The 16,595-nt window shown below is 38.8% G+C and overlaps 1 protein-coding gene and 1 long non-coding RNA gene across 4 annotated transcripts in view; one reads left to right on the top strand and one right to left on the bottom strand.

The window, feature by feature from the left end:
- Positions 1 to 16,595, top strand: part of LOC129886338 (uncharacterized) — a 29,440-nt gene that overhangs the window by 10,554 nt on the left and 2,291 nt on the right. For 2 of the 3 annotated variants that reach the window (XM_055960989.1, XM_055960987.1), the window contains exons 8-9: positions 15,447 to 15,599; positions 15,765 to 15,824. In XM_055960989.1, the coding sequence (XP_055816964.1) occupies positions 15,447 to 15,599; positions 15,765 to 15,824 (213 nt within the window). The remainder of the gene's footprint in view (positions 1 to 15,446; positions 15,600 to 15,764; positions 15,825 to 16,595) is intronic. The other variant, XM_055960988.1, reaches the window with a different exon arrangement.
- On the bottom strand, positions 9,762 to 11,187 carry LOC129886339 (uncharacterized). Its single transcript, XR_008766195.1, has 3 exons — positions 11,023 to 11,187; positions 10,154 to 10,288; positions 9,762 to 10,063 (listed from the first exon to the last, which is right to left on the bottom strand). It is a non-coding gene; the product is annotated as an uncharacterized LOC129886339 (long non-coding RNA).

Raw genomic sequence — 16,595 nt, 5'->3', positions numbered from 1 at the left:
GTCCGAGTCTACCCACATGTGAAGAAATGTTCGAGTCTTTGCAAAAAAAATTCCGGGGTGTCACAAAAGGCTAGCCTATAAAAGGTTAATTATATACATTACTTTTTCATTAATCAAGTTGAGAAAAATAACAAGTCTTTAAACAGTCCTCCGAATGATCAATATTCAACACAAAAGAACCATATACCCAACTGTCACCAGAGAAAGATCACTTAATTGCTAGCATAAAAGTGTGATTAAATACAAAAAATAAGTCAATAGCATAATCCAAAAGTACTTCAGGTGAAGTAGCAGCAAAAACCTGAAAATTAACTACCAAAAAGCAAAACAGTTGCACTATGAATTTCAATTGCAATATCCAAACTAATCAATGCTCAAGGTTGTGCCAGCATATTCTGAAAAAAGAAAGAAGAAAGTTTAACAAAGTAGGCATTAAAAGTTTTTAAAACATAAAAGACATATTCATAAAGAGTTAAATGTGTAAATTTACCTTTTTCAACTATCTGAAGTTTCTGAATTTCTTCTAAAAGATCTTCAAGCTTGCATTCTTTGGAAGTTGATCTTAACCATTGTTGAGTGCAAATAAGAGTAGAAATAGGAATAGAAAGAACATCTTTTGCCATCCTAGAAATAATTGGATATCTAGCCGAAGAAACTTTCCACCAAGCCAAAATATCTAACTCTTTGGTCTTTTCCAAATCATCTACCAAGTACTTCTCAAGTTCTGATTTATTTTCAGTATTGTCTTCATCTGCCAAATATTTCTCCCATTGTGATTGTCACATCTCGTCACTATGCATGGTATCAATTTCATCATTCAAGCTTGTTTGACCATCAATTTTATCGGTATGAGTCCCACAAAAAGAACTCATGTAGTAATAATACAAGCGACTCAAAGTATCCATCACCTGTTTTGATTTTTCGTCTCCCACCAAACAACCATAAGAGTTTTTAAACAAATATTCCACACATTTTAACTTGTATCGAGGATCCAAAATAATAGCAATGAATAGTAACTTATTCATACTTTTTAAAGTACCCCAGTATTTGTTAAATTTAAGCTCCATCTTTTTAGCCATGCCACTCAAAATAGAATCTTCACTACGAACATATTTGCAAATTATCTTTTGAAGATTAAAGATCTAATAGAAGAAAGAATTGGAAGTAACATATGAAGTTCCTGAGAATTTCAAAGTTACCTGGTAGAAAATCTCAAGGAACTTAATGAAAACTTTAACATTCTTCCAATCATCTATCGATGGATGCCCTCCCACATTATTTGTTTCTAAACAATACTTGAGGTACTTGTGATCATCATCATACATTCTTGAAAATGCCCTTTCAAATTTTAAAGCTGTATCTAGCATCATATATGTGGAGTTCCACTTAATCTCAATATCTAAAGTCAAAAGACCATGAGTGTCAATCTTAACCTTCTCGACAAATGACTTAAAAGAATCAAACCTTCCAGCTGAGGACTTAACATATTTGATAGCATTTCTTACCCGAGAAATAGACTCATTTTGTTCACCGAGTCCTTCTTTCACGATCATATTTAGAATATGAGCATTACATCTAACATGTAAGAACTCATTTCCTAAGATACCTCATTTCCAATCCTCAATTCTTCTCTTCAAGTGTTTAATTGCAGAATCATTAGCAGTTACATTATCTAAGGTCACCGTGAATATGTTATCAATTTCTCAATCAAATAAGCACGCCTCAATCCCTTTAGCAATTGTTTCACCCTTATAATATGATGTTTGGAAAAAGTTGAGAATTTTCTTTTTCAAATTCCACTCATCATCGATCCAATGGGCAGTGACAACCATATAAGTTAGATTTTGAAGTGATGTCCACGTATCACTAGTAACACATACACGTTGATTATGAATAAGCTTTTCTTTTTCTTCTTGATATATTTTCAAACATTGTCTAGCAACAATCAAGTGAGAAGGTAATTGAAAATTAGGCAAAGCAACTGCCATTAATCTCCTAAAGTAAGAATTACCTTCAACCAAAATTGATGGAATTGGCCCTAAAAAAGCCATTAATCTCCTAAAACCTTCCCCTTCAACAACTTTAAAAGATTGTTCGTCAATAATGACAAACTCAACAATGACTCTCCTAATCTCATTGACCAGTACATGTACTATATGCTTGTTCCCTTTTTTTAACTACCTTGATTCTTGATTAATTTCTGTCAATAATTCTAAGAGGGGAATTAGGACAAACCTCATTTAAATGTCTCCATAGCGTTGAGGTCTCATTCGTACTTTCAGAAGCAAAGTTACTAGTACAATAGTTACATTTCACTTTTTTCTTACCCCATTTATCAAGATATTCAGTATAATATTTTCAAACGCCGGATGTTCTTCTGTCACTACTCACAAGGCTACGATCAGGGTCGCAAAGAGTTGTTTGTTTCCATTTTTTAGCATGATTGAGAGTAATATCATGAGTTTTATCACCGTCAAATTCAGGTTTCAGCAAAGTAGTTGGAGATACTTTGTTGGTTACCTCCATTAGCTCCACCTCTTTTTGAGTAGTTGTAGTTTCTATCTGAAAAAAAGTATCCGAAAATCTAAATAAATAAAGAAATCCAAAATCATTAGATAAAAACTAAATCAATAGAAAAAACCTAAATTAGTGGAGAAAATTTAAAATAACAGAGAAATAAAATAAAAAAAACATACAAGATGAAAGACTAGAGAAGCTATTCATTCAAGTAAAACTTCAAAGACACAAAAATAATTATACAAACAAAGAGTAGGGAACATACAAAAAGTAACCAAAAAAGTAAAAGGAAGAAAAAGTTACAAACTTACCAGGATTAAAGCTTCTTGCACTCAATTGTTATCATGAGAGACTGAAAGCAGAATAGAGGTCTACAGGGTTTGGGAGGAAATAAGAGGGAACTGAAAATCTAATGAGGAAAAACAATTATTTATGCTAACTATTTAGTAAGGATTTTTTATTTTACTTTAAACGTAAATGGGCTTGGAGAACATGGGCTAGACTTTTTTCTTGGAATGGTCCTAAATTATGAAGAAGTTAAAAAATAGATAAAGTTTAATAAACATATATAATATTTTAAATATGTACATATTTATCGGTTCGGTTTTCTTTATGGGTAACACCAAACCAAATCAAATGTTATCGATTTTTAAAAATCTAAAACCAAACCAAACCAAACCGAGCCGGTTTTCAGTTTATTAAATCGGTTTGACTTGGTTTATCGGTTTTGATCGGTTTTTCGGTCTCGTTTGAACACCCCTGCATACGGACATTATGCATAAAAATATTTAAGTTAAAGAAGATGAAATCTTTATTGTAAGAATGAATATTGAATAAATAAAGTTTGCCAAGAAAATATAAAAAACTAGATAAAGTGAAGTGTATTTTTGTAAATAAACAACCTATTTTTAAAATTTATGCACTGCATATTATTTTGAATACAACAAACTAAACACTCAATAAGAAATAATCTCAGCATAACTTATCTCATCATAACTAATCCCAACATAATTTATCTCATCATAACTAATTTCACCATATCTTGTATTCAAGGTCTGTCAAAAAATAAAGTCAAATATCTGCAGGTTTTCTTTATTGTGTATATTTGGTCAGCTGAATATACACAACGGTAAAATTCTCTCCTCTCATCTTCCACAACGGTAAGTGACTCCCCCACCCCCACCCCCGACCCCCCTGACCCCCCCACCTCCATCCCACCTACACCCAGGCCAACACCTTCCCAAGCGGCCACCGGCGAAGACTATTTCCGGCCAGATCTCTCCCCCTTCTGTTCTTTCTCTTCATCTCTTCTTTCCTTCTTCTTTGTGTTTTTTTTCTTTTCTTTTTTCCTCTTTGACTGCGATCGAAAATCCTCTATCAGTAGATTTTCGAGCAGTTTTTGCACAGGTATTTCGGTATTTCCGGCGAGTGAACAGTATTCGGCGAGTGAACAGTGTTTTCGGCGCATGAACAGTGTTTCCGGCGCGTGAACAGTGTTTCTGGCACGTGAACAGTGTTTCGAGGTGAACAGTATTTTTAGCACGTGAACAATATTTCCGACGTGAACCAGGTTCTTTTCAACTGGAGTTGGGACCTCCGGTTTCCAAATATTCTTTGTTCATACACTTGTCGTTATATTTTGCTGACTTTAGACCATTGAATACTTTAGTAGTTCATACGCGTTTTTGTGGCTTTGGATAGTGATGGTAGATTAGGGTCATGTTCTCATTTAGGGTCGGGGACGAGGGTAAGGAGGGGTAAATGGGTTAAAGGAGAGTCTAGACTAAGAGTAGGTTCTTGGAACATTGGCACGTTAACGGGAAAGTCAATAGAGCTAGTTAAGATTCTTAAGAAAAGGAAGATTAATATAGCTTGTGTCCAAGAGACCAAATGGGTAGGTACTAAAGCTAAGGAGGTAGACGGGTATAAGCTTTGGTTCTCTGGTAGATCAAAGTATAGGAATGGGGTAGGCATTTTAGTAGACAGTGATCTAAGGGATCAGGTGGTGGAGGTTAGGAGAATCACTGATAGGATGATGTCGATTAAGGTGGTCGTTGAAGGGACCACTCTGAACATTATTAGTGCTTATGCGCCACAAGCGGGCTTAGCAGAGGAGGAGAAGAGGCGCTTTTGGGAGGATTTGGATGAGTTAGTGGGAAGCATACCGCCTATTGAGAAGCTTTTCGTGGGAGGGGACTTCAATGGGCACATTGGGTCTATTTCGGGAGGGTATGACGATGTGCATGGAGGCTTTGGCTTCGGGGACAGAAATGGAGGAGGAGTTTCACTTTTGGAGTTCACAAGAGCTTTTGGGTTGGTGATAGTTAATTCGAATTTCCCAAAAAAAGAAGACCACTTGGTAACCTTCAGTAGTTCAGTGGCTAAGACTCAGATAGACTTTTTACTCCTTAGGAAGGATGATAAAGGTCTGTGCAAAGACTGCAAGGTCATTCCGATAGACAACCTTACAACCCGACATAAGCTCTTGGTAATGGATTTAGGGATCAAGATGACGAGGAAGAAGAGGGTCGGGAATGATCGACCTAGGATCAGATGGGGGAGTTTGACCACGGCTAGTGCCCTGGAGATGGGAGAGAAATTGAAGGACATGGGGGCCTGGAATAGTAGTGGGGATGCGAACAGTATGTGGGATAGGACGACTAGTTGTATTAGGGTTGTAGCAAGGGAAGTATTGGGAGTCTCAACAGGTAGTCGTTGTCGACATCAAGGGGACTGGTGGTGGAATGTAGAAGTGCAAGGGAAGGTGGAAGCAAAGAAAATGGCGTACGCGAAGTTGATAGAAAGCACGGATGAGGTGGAGAAGTGGACGAATAAGGAACTTTATAAGATAGCGAAGAAGGAGGCGAAGTCGGCTGTTTCGACGGCAAAAACGATAGCTTTTGAACTCCTTTATGCTGAACTAGAAGAAAAAGGTGGGGATAGGAAATTGTTCAAGCTAGCCAGGGCGCGGGAGAGAAGGGAACGCGATGTGGATCAAGTGAAGTGCATTAAGGACGAGCATGGAAAAGTATTGGTAGAAGAGACTCTCATTAAACAGAGGTGGCAGTCATACTTCCATAAACTCTTGAATGACGTAGGGGACAGAGACTTTGTGTTGGGAGATTTGGAACATACAGAGAGGCGTCGCAATTTTGGATATTGCAGGAGTATTAAGGTCGAAGAGGTTAAGGGTGCTGTTCGTAGGATGCGCTGGGGAAGAGCAACCGGACCTGACGAGATTCCTGGGGAATTTTGGAAGAGCGCCAGCTTGGTAGGTTTGGAGTGGCTGACTAGGTTATTTAATGTCATCTTTAAAACGGCAACGATGCCCGAAGAATGGAGGTCGAGCGTAATGATCCCTCTATACAAAAACAAAGGGGATATCCAGAGTTGCAACAACTATAGAGGTATCAAGTTACTAAGCCACACTATGAAAGTGTGGGAAAGAGTGGTGGAGATGAGGGTGAGGAGAGGCGTGTCTATTTCAGAGAACCAGTTCGGATTTATGCCGGGACGCTCAACTACAGAAGCCATCCATCTTATGAGGAGACTGGTGGAGCAATATAGAGAGAGGAAGAGGGACTTGCATATGGTATTCATCGACTTAGAAAAGGCCTACGATAAAGTTCCAAGAGAGATACTATGGAAATGTTTGGAGGCTAAAGATGTACCTGTGGCATACATTAGGGTGATCAAGGACATGTATGAGGGAGCCAAAACCAAGGTAAGGACAGTAGGAGGGGACTCAGAGCATTTCCCAGTTGGGATGGGGTTGCATCAAGGATCAGCTCTAAGTCCATTTTTATTTGCCTTGGTAATGGATGCATTGACGCGACAAATTCAAGGTGAGGTGCCATGGTGTATGCTTTTCGCGGATGACATAGTCCTAATTGATGAGACTCGTAGTGGAGTTAATGCTAAGGTGGAGGATTGGAGACATACCTTGGAGTCTAAAGGGTTTAAGCTGAGTATGACCAAGACAGAGTACTTAGAGTGCAAGTTTAGTGAGACACCCCAGGAGGTTGGCGTGGAAGTTAAGCTTGGTGCCCAAGCCATTCAAAAGAGAAGTAGTTTTAAGTATCTTGGGTCTATCATGCAAGGGAGCGGGGAGATTGACGATGATGTCAAACATCGTATTAGGGCAGCGTGGATGAAATGGAGGCCCGCTTCCGGAGTGTTATGCGACAAGAAGGTGCCACCACAACTTAAGGCAAGTTCTACAAAGTGGTGGTTAGACCGACTATGTTGTATGGGGCAGAGTGTTGACCAGTTAAGATCTCTCACATTCAAAAGATGAAAGTTGTCGAGATGAGAATGTTGAGATAGATGTGTGGTCACACCAGGAGCGACAGGATTAGAAATGAGGCTATTCGGGACAAGGTAGGAGTGGCCTCGGTGGAAGACAAGATGTGGGAAATGCGACTGAGATGGTTTGGGCATGTGAAGAGGAGAGACACAGATGACCCAGTGAGGAGGTGTGAGAGGTTGGCCATGGATGGTTATAGAAGAGGTAGGGGTAGGCCGAAGAAGTATTGGGGAGAGGTGATTAGACAGGACATGGCTCAGTTACAGCTTACCGAGGACATGACCTTAGATAGGAGGCTGTGGAGGACCCACATTAGGGTAGAAGGCTAGTACATAGTCTCGTTATTCTTCCCTATTCATAGGCGCACTAGCACATTACAATTCTTTGTACTCTCATTTCTGCTATTTCTGTTACTATTTATTGCTTTCAGTACTTTTGATTACTCTATTTTATCTGTGATGCCTTCGTTATTTATTTTCCTATAGCGCTTTAAATTTTTTAACCTTATCTGACCCCCTTTTATGCCTTTTTTGAGCCGAGGGTCTCTCGGAAACAGCCGTCCTACCTTGGTAGGAGTAAGGTCTGCGTACACTCTACCCTCCCCAGACCCCACGTTGTGGGATTTCACTGAGTTGTTGTTGTATTCAAACCAAATGACCCTTTAGGGTTATGGGTGATTTGTTCATAATTATGTTGAGAAAAATAATTCTATTTTGACTTCATAATAATATTGTAAAATCTTTTATTCTGAGTATTTCTGAAATAAATATTTTTCAAAGATCATGTAACATAAATTTGTTGTATTAGTAAAACAATCCCCACTAGGTTAATTTAATACCTGCACATTCTCCAATGTAGCATCTTTCATAGAATATGGATCAAATTTAGGTATGTAAATCAACTAACAAATGCTAATTCAAATTGGGTAACGAGAAGATCACTCACCCACAACTTATGATCTTTCATCGTCTTATATAACAAACTTATGTACTAATATAGTGTCCTAGTTATACAATGTTCCTTGTAGTCATTTTGTTATGTAGTAATGAAATCTCTCTTTTACACCATATACCTAACAAGGAGTGAGTCTCTCTTGTGTCTAAATGTGAAAACCCTTACTATAGCATTGTCGAGCACTGATGAAGCCTATTGCTGCGTCCTCACCACTTTGGAGACAGAATAGATAAGATAGATTGATCGATTTGGCTGGAAAGGGGAATGTCAATCAGAAAACAAATAAAACCCAGATTAGGGTCTACATATTTTACTAATTGTGGTTTCTTAGCGACCTTTTAGAAGAAATTGTAAACCTGGCCATTTTGTTGTACAATTGGTCAATTCAATGGGTTTTCTGGTCCTAGTGGTGGATTTTCCATTTTTTAGATAGGATTACGGTGGAAACTGACATCTATAGATGTAAGATCTGGTTTATTACGTGTGATACTACTGCAGATGTGACTTGATGGGACTTGCGAGTCTTCTTTTTGTCCCGGTCTACTGTATCTTTAACTTAGTAATATGTGATTCAACAATGCTTTTTTACATGGTTCATTGAAGGAGGAAGTTTTCATAAAGTTCCCACCTGGGCTTCTTCCTCCCTCACCCAATCATGTTTGCTTTCTTAAGAAGTCTCTTTACGGTTTAAAACAAACTTCTCGTAATGGTACTCAAGGCTTGCTGGTGCTTTAAGCTACAAGGGGTACACTTTCATCTTTAAATGACTACTCTTTATTTTTTAAACGATCCGAAGATCTTATCTCCATTATTGCAGTTTACGTGGATGATATACTATTGACTAGAGATGATCTTCATGAAATTGCTGCAATCAAGTCTTTTCTCAATACTGAATTCAGGGTAAAGGATTTAGGGGACATCAATTATTTTCTTGGTCTGGAAATTATTAGGGAGAAACAAGGATTTATCATCAGCCAACGCAAATTTGCTCTTGACCTCATCCAAGAATTTGATACTTCCCATGTTTCTTTTGTTACTTCTCCTTTAGATCCCTCTATCAACCTACAAGCAGATGCTGATGTACCTCTTTCTAATCCTACCACTTACAGGCATTTAGTAGGGAAATTGAATTACCTGACACACACTCGTCCAGATCTTGCTTTCCCCGTGCTGAAACTCAGTCACTCTCATTGCTCTGCTGCCCTTCGTGTATTGAAATATCTGGCTTTGGATCCAGGGCAAGGGATTTTGTTATCGTCTGATCCTTCCCTTGGATTTTCTTATCGTCTGATCCTTCCCTATCTCTTCAAGCTTTTTGTGATGCCGACTGGGTGTCTTGTAAGGATTCTCGCCGATCGATTAGTGGATTCTTCATTACCCCTGGTGGTTCCCCCATCTCGTGGAAATCGAAGAAGCAAGCTTCGATTTCACTTTCTTCAGTAGAGGCAGAATATAGGTCCATGAGAAAAGTCACCGTCGAGATAACTTGGCTCATTCGTTTACTAGAGGATCTTTCTGTTCCACCTTCATTACCGGTGCCTATTCATCCAACAGTCAAGCCGCGATTCATATCGTCCACAACCCTGTCTTCCATGAGAGGACAAAGCATGTGGAACTTGATTGTCACTTTGTTCGTTAGCAATACGCATCTGGGTTGATCTCTCTTCAGTTTGTTCCCTCAAAACACCAGTTCGCTGATATTTTCACTATGCCCCTTTTTGGAGCTTCTCACCATGGAGTTTTATCCAAGTTGGGGGTTTCTTCTCTCCCCTCTGTTGGAGAAGATTACAGGAACAAAGAAAAAGAAGAGAAGAAGAAGGAGATGAAGAAGCTGAAGAACTCAGAAAAGAACAATGAGGAAAGAAGAAGAAGCTGAAGAGTTTAAAACTCTTCAGCCCTCACATTTTGGGGCATACACGTGGAGTCTCCCTCTCCACATAAATATATATATATATATATATAATCTGCCACAAATACACTTAAATTTAAATATAGTTATGCCCATATAATTATGGGCAAGTAGAATAAAGTTTTGCACAAAATTAAAAATAGCCCATGTCTTCTTGTCTCCATTTTAGCTATTGTATAATTCTATATAAACTAATGTACATACCAAAGATGAATACACACAAAAATTGTATCTCAGCATCTTCCCCTCTTCAATTTTTACATGGTATCAGAGCATCTCTAAGCTCAATTCAGATCCGTATAAAACCCATCAACATCATCATCATCTTCAAAATCTGCATCATCATCATCTTCAGAATCCCTATTAAAACAAAATGCCTGAAACAACTCAAGTTAAGTCAGAAAGTGGTGAGAAAGGAACCATGTATGAAAGCAACCATCCTTACCATCTAAACAATTCAGACTCACCTGGTATGACTCTAGTCAACAATGTTTTCGATGGAAGAGGTTATCCAGGTTGGAGGAGATCCATCCTTTTATCCCTATCAGCCAAGAAGAAACTTGGTTTCATCAATGGAACCTGCAAGGCTCCAGAACTGGAATCTGCAGATTTTGAACAATGGAGTTCTGTTAATGACATGATCATATGTTGGATATCAAATGCACTCTCTAAGGATATTACAGATAGTGTGATGAGTTTCAAAACTGCTAAGGAACTTTGGGACAGTCTGGAGCAGAGGTTTGGCAAATCAAATGGTGCCAAAATCTACCACCTGCAAAAGGAATTAACGAGTCTAATACAAGGGAATAGTGACATTGCAGGTTACTTCACCAAACTTAAGAGATTATGGAATGAATTGGATGGGATAAATATAATTGCTTGCTGCTCATGTATATGCACTTGTGATAGAAAAGCAAAGTTAACAAAATCACTAGAAGATCAAAGGTTAATTCAATTCCTAATGGGACTAAATGATGTATATGCTCAGGCAAGGGGAAATATACTTATGATGAATCCCTTACCTGGAATGGATGTTGCATATTCATTACTTTTGCAGGATGAGAATCAAAGGGAAGTGTATGCAAACACAAACTACATCTCTGATTCTGGATCATTTCTGGCAGCAAGTCAAGCAAAATAACAGGACAACAAACTAATTGCTGAGTTTGCAGCATTCATGGCCAATGGACAGGGAAGAAATACACAGAGATTCAAACACCAAGCAATGAAAGGAACAAACACATACCAGAACCAGAGGTATACCAATCCAGCTCAGAACCAGAGACATGATAAGTCACAGAACAGGTTTAAGGGTAAGAAGAAATATGACCCAAACCTGTCATGCACCTATTGTGGGAAAACAGGGCATATACATGATGATTGCTACAGGCTGCATGGATTTCCTGCAGATTTTGAGTTCACCAACTCCAGAAACTATCAGCATCAGATTAAAGCAAATGCAACCTTGAATCAGCAAGCAGATGAAGGCACTGGGAGGACAGATCCTGGAATCAGTGATAGAAATTTTGAGGAATAGTTTAGCAAACAGCAGATTGCAGAGATGATGCAAATGTACAAGCAGAGCAAATTGGCAGAAACAAGAATCAATGCAAATGCAGTGGCTGGTACCATTTTTAAATACTCAAATTCTGTACCCACTAACCTTAAGCAGAATACTTGGATAATTGATTCAGGAGCCTCAGAACACATGTGTTTTGATCCCAATTCCTTCTTATTTCTAAAACCTCTGCCTATGCCTTTGAACATTAATTTACCTAATTCTTTCAAGGTAAGTGTGACCCATATAGGGAGCATCTCCATCTTGCCAGGGCAGGTCATAACTGATGTACTGCTTGTACCAGATTTTAAGTATAATCTACTTTCAATTCACAAGTTCTGTGTTCAGTTTCAGTGTGATGTCCTATTCACTGCTACTGGATGTTTCTTGCTGGGCCTTTCAGTGAGGAGTCCTCAAGCTTTTGGTGAAGTTAGAGAAGGACTCTATTTATTGGATTCCAACACTGACAAGTCTAGAAATAGTTTCAATTCAAATGATGTATCTTCAGATCCCATCCTACAATCATTTTCAGTTTTTAATTCAGTACATGTTAATGCTACTCCTAGTGTGAAACTTTGGCATGTAAGGTTGGGACATCTTCCATTTTTAGTAATGAAACATTTAAGTTTTCTTCCATGTGAATCCACCTCTGATTTTGTTTGTGACATATGCCCTAGAGCTAGGCAAACTAGACAACCCTTTCCTACTAGCAACATAAAATCCACACATATCTTTGATCTCATTCATATAGACACTTGGGGACCCTACAAGTGTAGTACTTACAATGGTTTCAAGTTCTTCCTCACCATAGTAGATGACTACAGTAGAGGGACATGGACATTCTTACTAAGCACCAAAAGCAATGCCTTCCCTGTACTGAAAAGCTTCCTATCCATGGTAGAAAGACAATTCAATGTCAGAGTTAAGACAATCAGATCTGACAATGCTTTAGAATTGGGGAAAGGGACACAGGAATCAGCATTTCTTGCTTCTCAAGGAATTTTACATCAGTTGTCCTGTGTTGCTACACCTCAACAAAATGGAACTGTTGAGAGAAAACATAGACACCTCTTAGAAATTGCAAGAGGATTGATGTTTCAGTCAAAATTGCCTATGACTTACTGGGGAGAGTCTGTTTTAACTGCTACTCATATCATTAATAGACTACCATCTAGTGTTCTAAAGGGACAAACACCCTATGCAGTACTTCTTAGACAAGAACCTACCTATGCTCACTTGAGGAATTTTGGATTTTTGTGTTATGCCTCTACTCTGGGACAAGGGAGAAACAAGTTTGATGAAAGGGCTACTGCTTGTGTTTTACTAGGATACCCTTTACAGCAGAAGGGGTATAAATTGTTATCTCTTGATACAAGGAAAGTGTTTGTATCCAGAGATGTCAGATTTCATGAGTCACATTTTCCTTTCAATTCATCTGATAGCTCCCACACACCTATTTTTTTGAACTACCCTTCTTTCTCAGATCATGATCCCTTTTACCCAGCTACACCCTCAGTACCACCACCTAATACTTCTACCTACAGACCCCAATCCGAATCCACACTTCCTCAGCAAATATCTCCACCTACATCACCAGATACTTCTGACCCTGCTCCTGTCACAGACCTACCAAGAAGATCTAGCAGGATGTCTCATGAACCTAGGTACCTAAAAGATTACATTTGCAATAGTGTAATATTCACTGATTCATGGACAACTTGTCTTGATCACTCTCATAAGCCAAAAGGATATGCTTTCTCCTCCCTATCCCTCCACAATCAGAAACTAATTCACTCTCTCTCTAATATCACTGAGCCTAACTGCTACAACTAGGCCTCCCAACATCCAGCATAGAGAGAGGCTATGAACTCCGAACTTTAGGCCTTGGCAACCAATCACACCTGGGATGTTGTCCTGCTGCCTAAAGGAAAGAGAGCTTTACCTTGCAAATGGGTATACAAGATAAAGCATCTCTCCAATGGGAGGATTGAACGACTAAAGGCCAGACTAGTCGTGAGGGGGGATATACAAAGAGAAGGTATAGATTATGGAGAAACTTTTTCACCTGTTGTGAAGATGACCACTATCCGGTGCCTACTGACCATTGCAGCTAAAAAGAAGTGGTCTGTTTCACAATTGGATGTCAACAATGCATTCTTGCATGGTGACCTCCAAGAAGAGGTTTTTATGAAGTTCCCAGCAGGACTGACACCTCCTAGCCCTAACCATGTCTGTCTCCTGAAGAAATCCTTATATGGTTTAAAGCAGGCTTCCCGGCAGTGGTATGCTCGACTTGTAGGAGCCTTAACTTTCAAAGGCTATTCCTCCTCTTTAAACGATTACTCCCACTTTTTCAAGCACAACGGGACACTTACTTCTATCCTAGCAGTATATGTCGACGATATTCTTCTCACTGGAAATGATCTGTATGAACTCGAAAATATCAAATGCTTTCTCAACACAGAATTCAGAGTTAAAAACCTAGGAGAAATTCACCATTTTCTTGGGATGGAAATTTTGAGAGAAGATCAAGGATTTATTGTAAATCAACGGCAGTTTACCATGGACCTTCTTCATGAGTTCGATGTCTCTCATCTGCCTGCAGTTCATTCTCCGCTGGATCCCTCCTTCAAGTTTTGAGCAGACGACAGCCCTCGCTTGGATAATCCCACTCTTTATCGTCACTTGGTTGGCAAGTTGAATTTTTTGACCAACACTCGCCCAGATCTATGTTTTGCTGTTCTTGCTCTGAGTTAATACATGCAACGACCCTGTTTGTCTCATTTCTCGGCTGCCTTACGCGTTTTACGCTACTTGAATACAGATCCAGCTCAGGGCATCCTACTTTCTTCCGACCCCTCATTTTCTCTACTGGCTTTTTGCGATGTGGACTGGGCATCTTGTAAAGATTTACGAAAATCGGTCAGTGGTTTTTTTATTACCCTCGGAGGAGCCCCAATCTCTTGGAAATCGAAGAAACAAATCTCGATCTCCTTGTCCTCCGCAGAAGCAGAATACAGGTCCATGCGCCGTGTTACTACTGAACTTACTTGGTTAGTTCGACTTCTTGAAGACCTTTCTGCTCCAATTTCTCTTCCGATTCCGCTACGCTCAGACAGTCAAGCAGCCATCCATATAGCTCGAAATCCGGTCTTCCATGAGCGCACCAAACATGTTGAGCTAGATTGTCATTTTGTGCGCCAACAGTTTCAATCTGGTCTGATTACCCTCTCATTTGTTCCTTCCAGAGACCAGCTCGCCGATCTCTTCACTAAGCCCCTTTCTGGGGTTTCTCATCAGGCGATCCTGCGCAAGTTGAAGGCACTGACACTCCCCTCCAACTTGAGGGGGGATGTTGGAGAAGATTACAGGAACAAAGAAAAAGAAGAGAAGAAGAAGGAGATGAAGAAGCTGAAGAACTCAGAAAAGAACAATGAGGAAAGAAGAAGAAGCTGAAGAGTTTAAAACTCTTCAGCCCTCACATTTTGGGGCATACACGTGGAGTCTCCCTCTCCACATAAAATATATATATATATATATATATATATATATAATCTGCCACAAATACACTTAAATTTAAATATAGTTATGCCCATATAATTATGGGCAAGTAGAATAAAGTTTTGCACAAAATTAAAAATAGCCCATGTCTTCTTGTCCCCATTTTAGCTATTGTATAATTCTATATAAACTAATGTACATACCAAAGATGAATACACACAAAAATTGTATCTCAGCATCTTCCCCTCTTCAATTTTTACACCCTCCAACTTGAGGGAGGATGTTGGCAAAGAAAAATCTGCCATTGCCTCACTCTCTAGTAATTGCAGAAAGAAAGAACTGAGGAAGACGACCCTACGTGGCTGAATCAGCACATGAGCACATGGGCATGGGCAGTACACTATATCAGCATAGAAGGGAATATAATGGGCAGCACACTAGTTAGACAATTAGAATATTTGGATAGGCTTTAGTCAACTGTACATAATACTTGTAGAAAGATTGGACATGATGATCAATAAACACATCAGAGAAAATTTCTACAAACGTCTCCCTCAAATCTTACAAAAACACAGAGCTTCAATCATGAACTTCGTTAATGAACTTCTTTAATTTCTGAGCGAAGTTGTGGAAAAAAGTCAATTAGCAATTTCCGAGGACTGTTAATTGATACCGAAATATAACTTCTGACTTGTCTACAGGATGGTAACAAGCCAATACATGTTGCAGCTACAAGTGGCAGTCGGGAGGCTGTTGAAGCTTTATTCGCGGTCACACCACGGATTCAGAGTGTTCCTGAATGGAGTGTGGATGGAGTCATTGAGTTTATGCAATCTGAATATAGGAGAAAACAGGTACTTAATTTGTCTCTCTGTAAGATAAATCGCTGCTGATTTTGGTTTTCTGCTAGAACTCAGAGTTGCTTTTAATTATTGGTACTGGCTAGGTTGGTGATTATTTCCTTCCCTTCTCTCCTGCAAACTTCTACTTCCTTTTCATTGTCTAAACTGTGATAATAGCAGGAAAGAACAGAAGCTGGGAGGCAAGCAAACAATGGCCCTAAGAAAGATTTACCTGAGGTCTGTTATTAGTGTTCGCTGTTTTCGATTTTATGTGTGAACTTTGGGTCATTTCATTATCAAATTGTAGGTGAAAAGTATATTTGCCTTTTTTTATAATGTCTAGAAAGTGGAATATTATCATATGTTTTTCTAGTTTTGTCCTTGTGATAATGATCATCAACATAAATGCATAAGCTTTTATAGTAAAGGTAGTGCAGGCAATTTAAGCCCACATAAATGAGATCATATTTAACCCATATTTATTGAGTTGGATCACTTATATTTTCATTGGGTAAATATGGGTTTTACCCTATTTTACAAATCCATAAAATATGGACAAAATGAGTAAAATATGGGTATCCATATAGATCCCAATAACACTATAACAGATTCTTCGGCCTCCAGAGAAAAGGAACAGACCAAAGTCCAGTATCTCTCCAAAAATTACCATTTCCCTGGACGCACAGTTGCTGCTGCTTGAGTGAATAAAAGGCCAAAAATATAATATTAAAAGCTTCATTACAAATAATGAGATGAAGAAGCAGAAAAATCTTTTTTTTTTCCTTCCCTTTTTTTTTTAAAAAAATCTTATTAATCTTAAATACTTTAGCAAAATGATCTGTCAATGATGATATGGAATAGGAGGGTGTGTTGTTGTTATCGGTTATCGTGCATGTATTTACTACAATAGTAGTGTACTGCTGTGCATTTGTTTGGTTATATTTGCAGAATCACTCCTTTAATATATAGGAGTACTAAATAGTTTGGCTTTAATATCAACTTGATAGG

This window comes from Solanum dulcamara, chromosome 4, assembly GCF_947179165.1.
Source record: "Solanum dulcamara chromosome 4, daSolDulc1.2, whole genome shotgun sequence".
Classification (NCBI taxonomy): Eukaryota; Viridiplantae; Streptophyta; class Magnoliopsida; order Solanales; family Solanaceae; genus Solanum; species Solanum dulcamara.
This window is presented reverse-complemented; position numbering and strand designations above follow the sequence as displayed.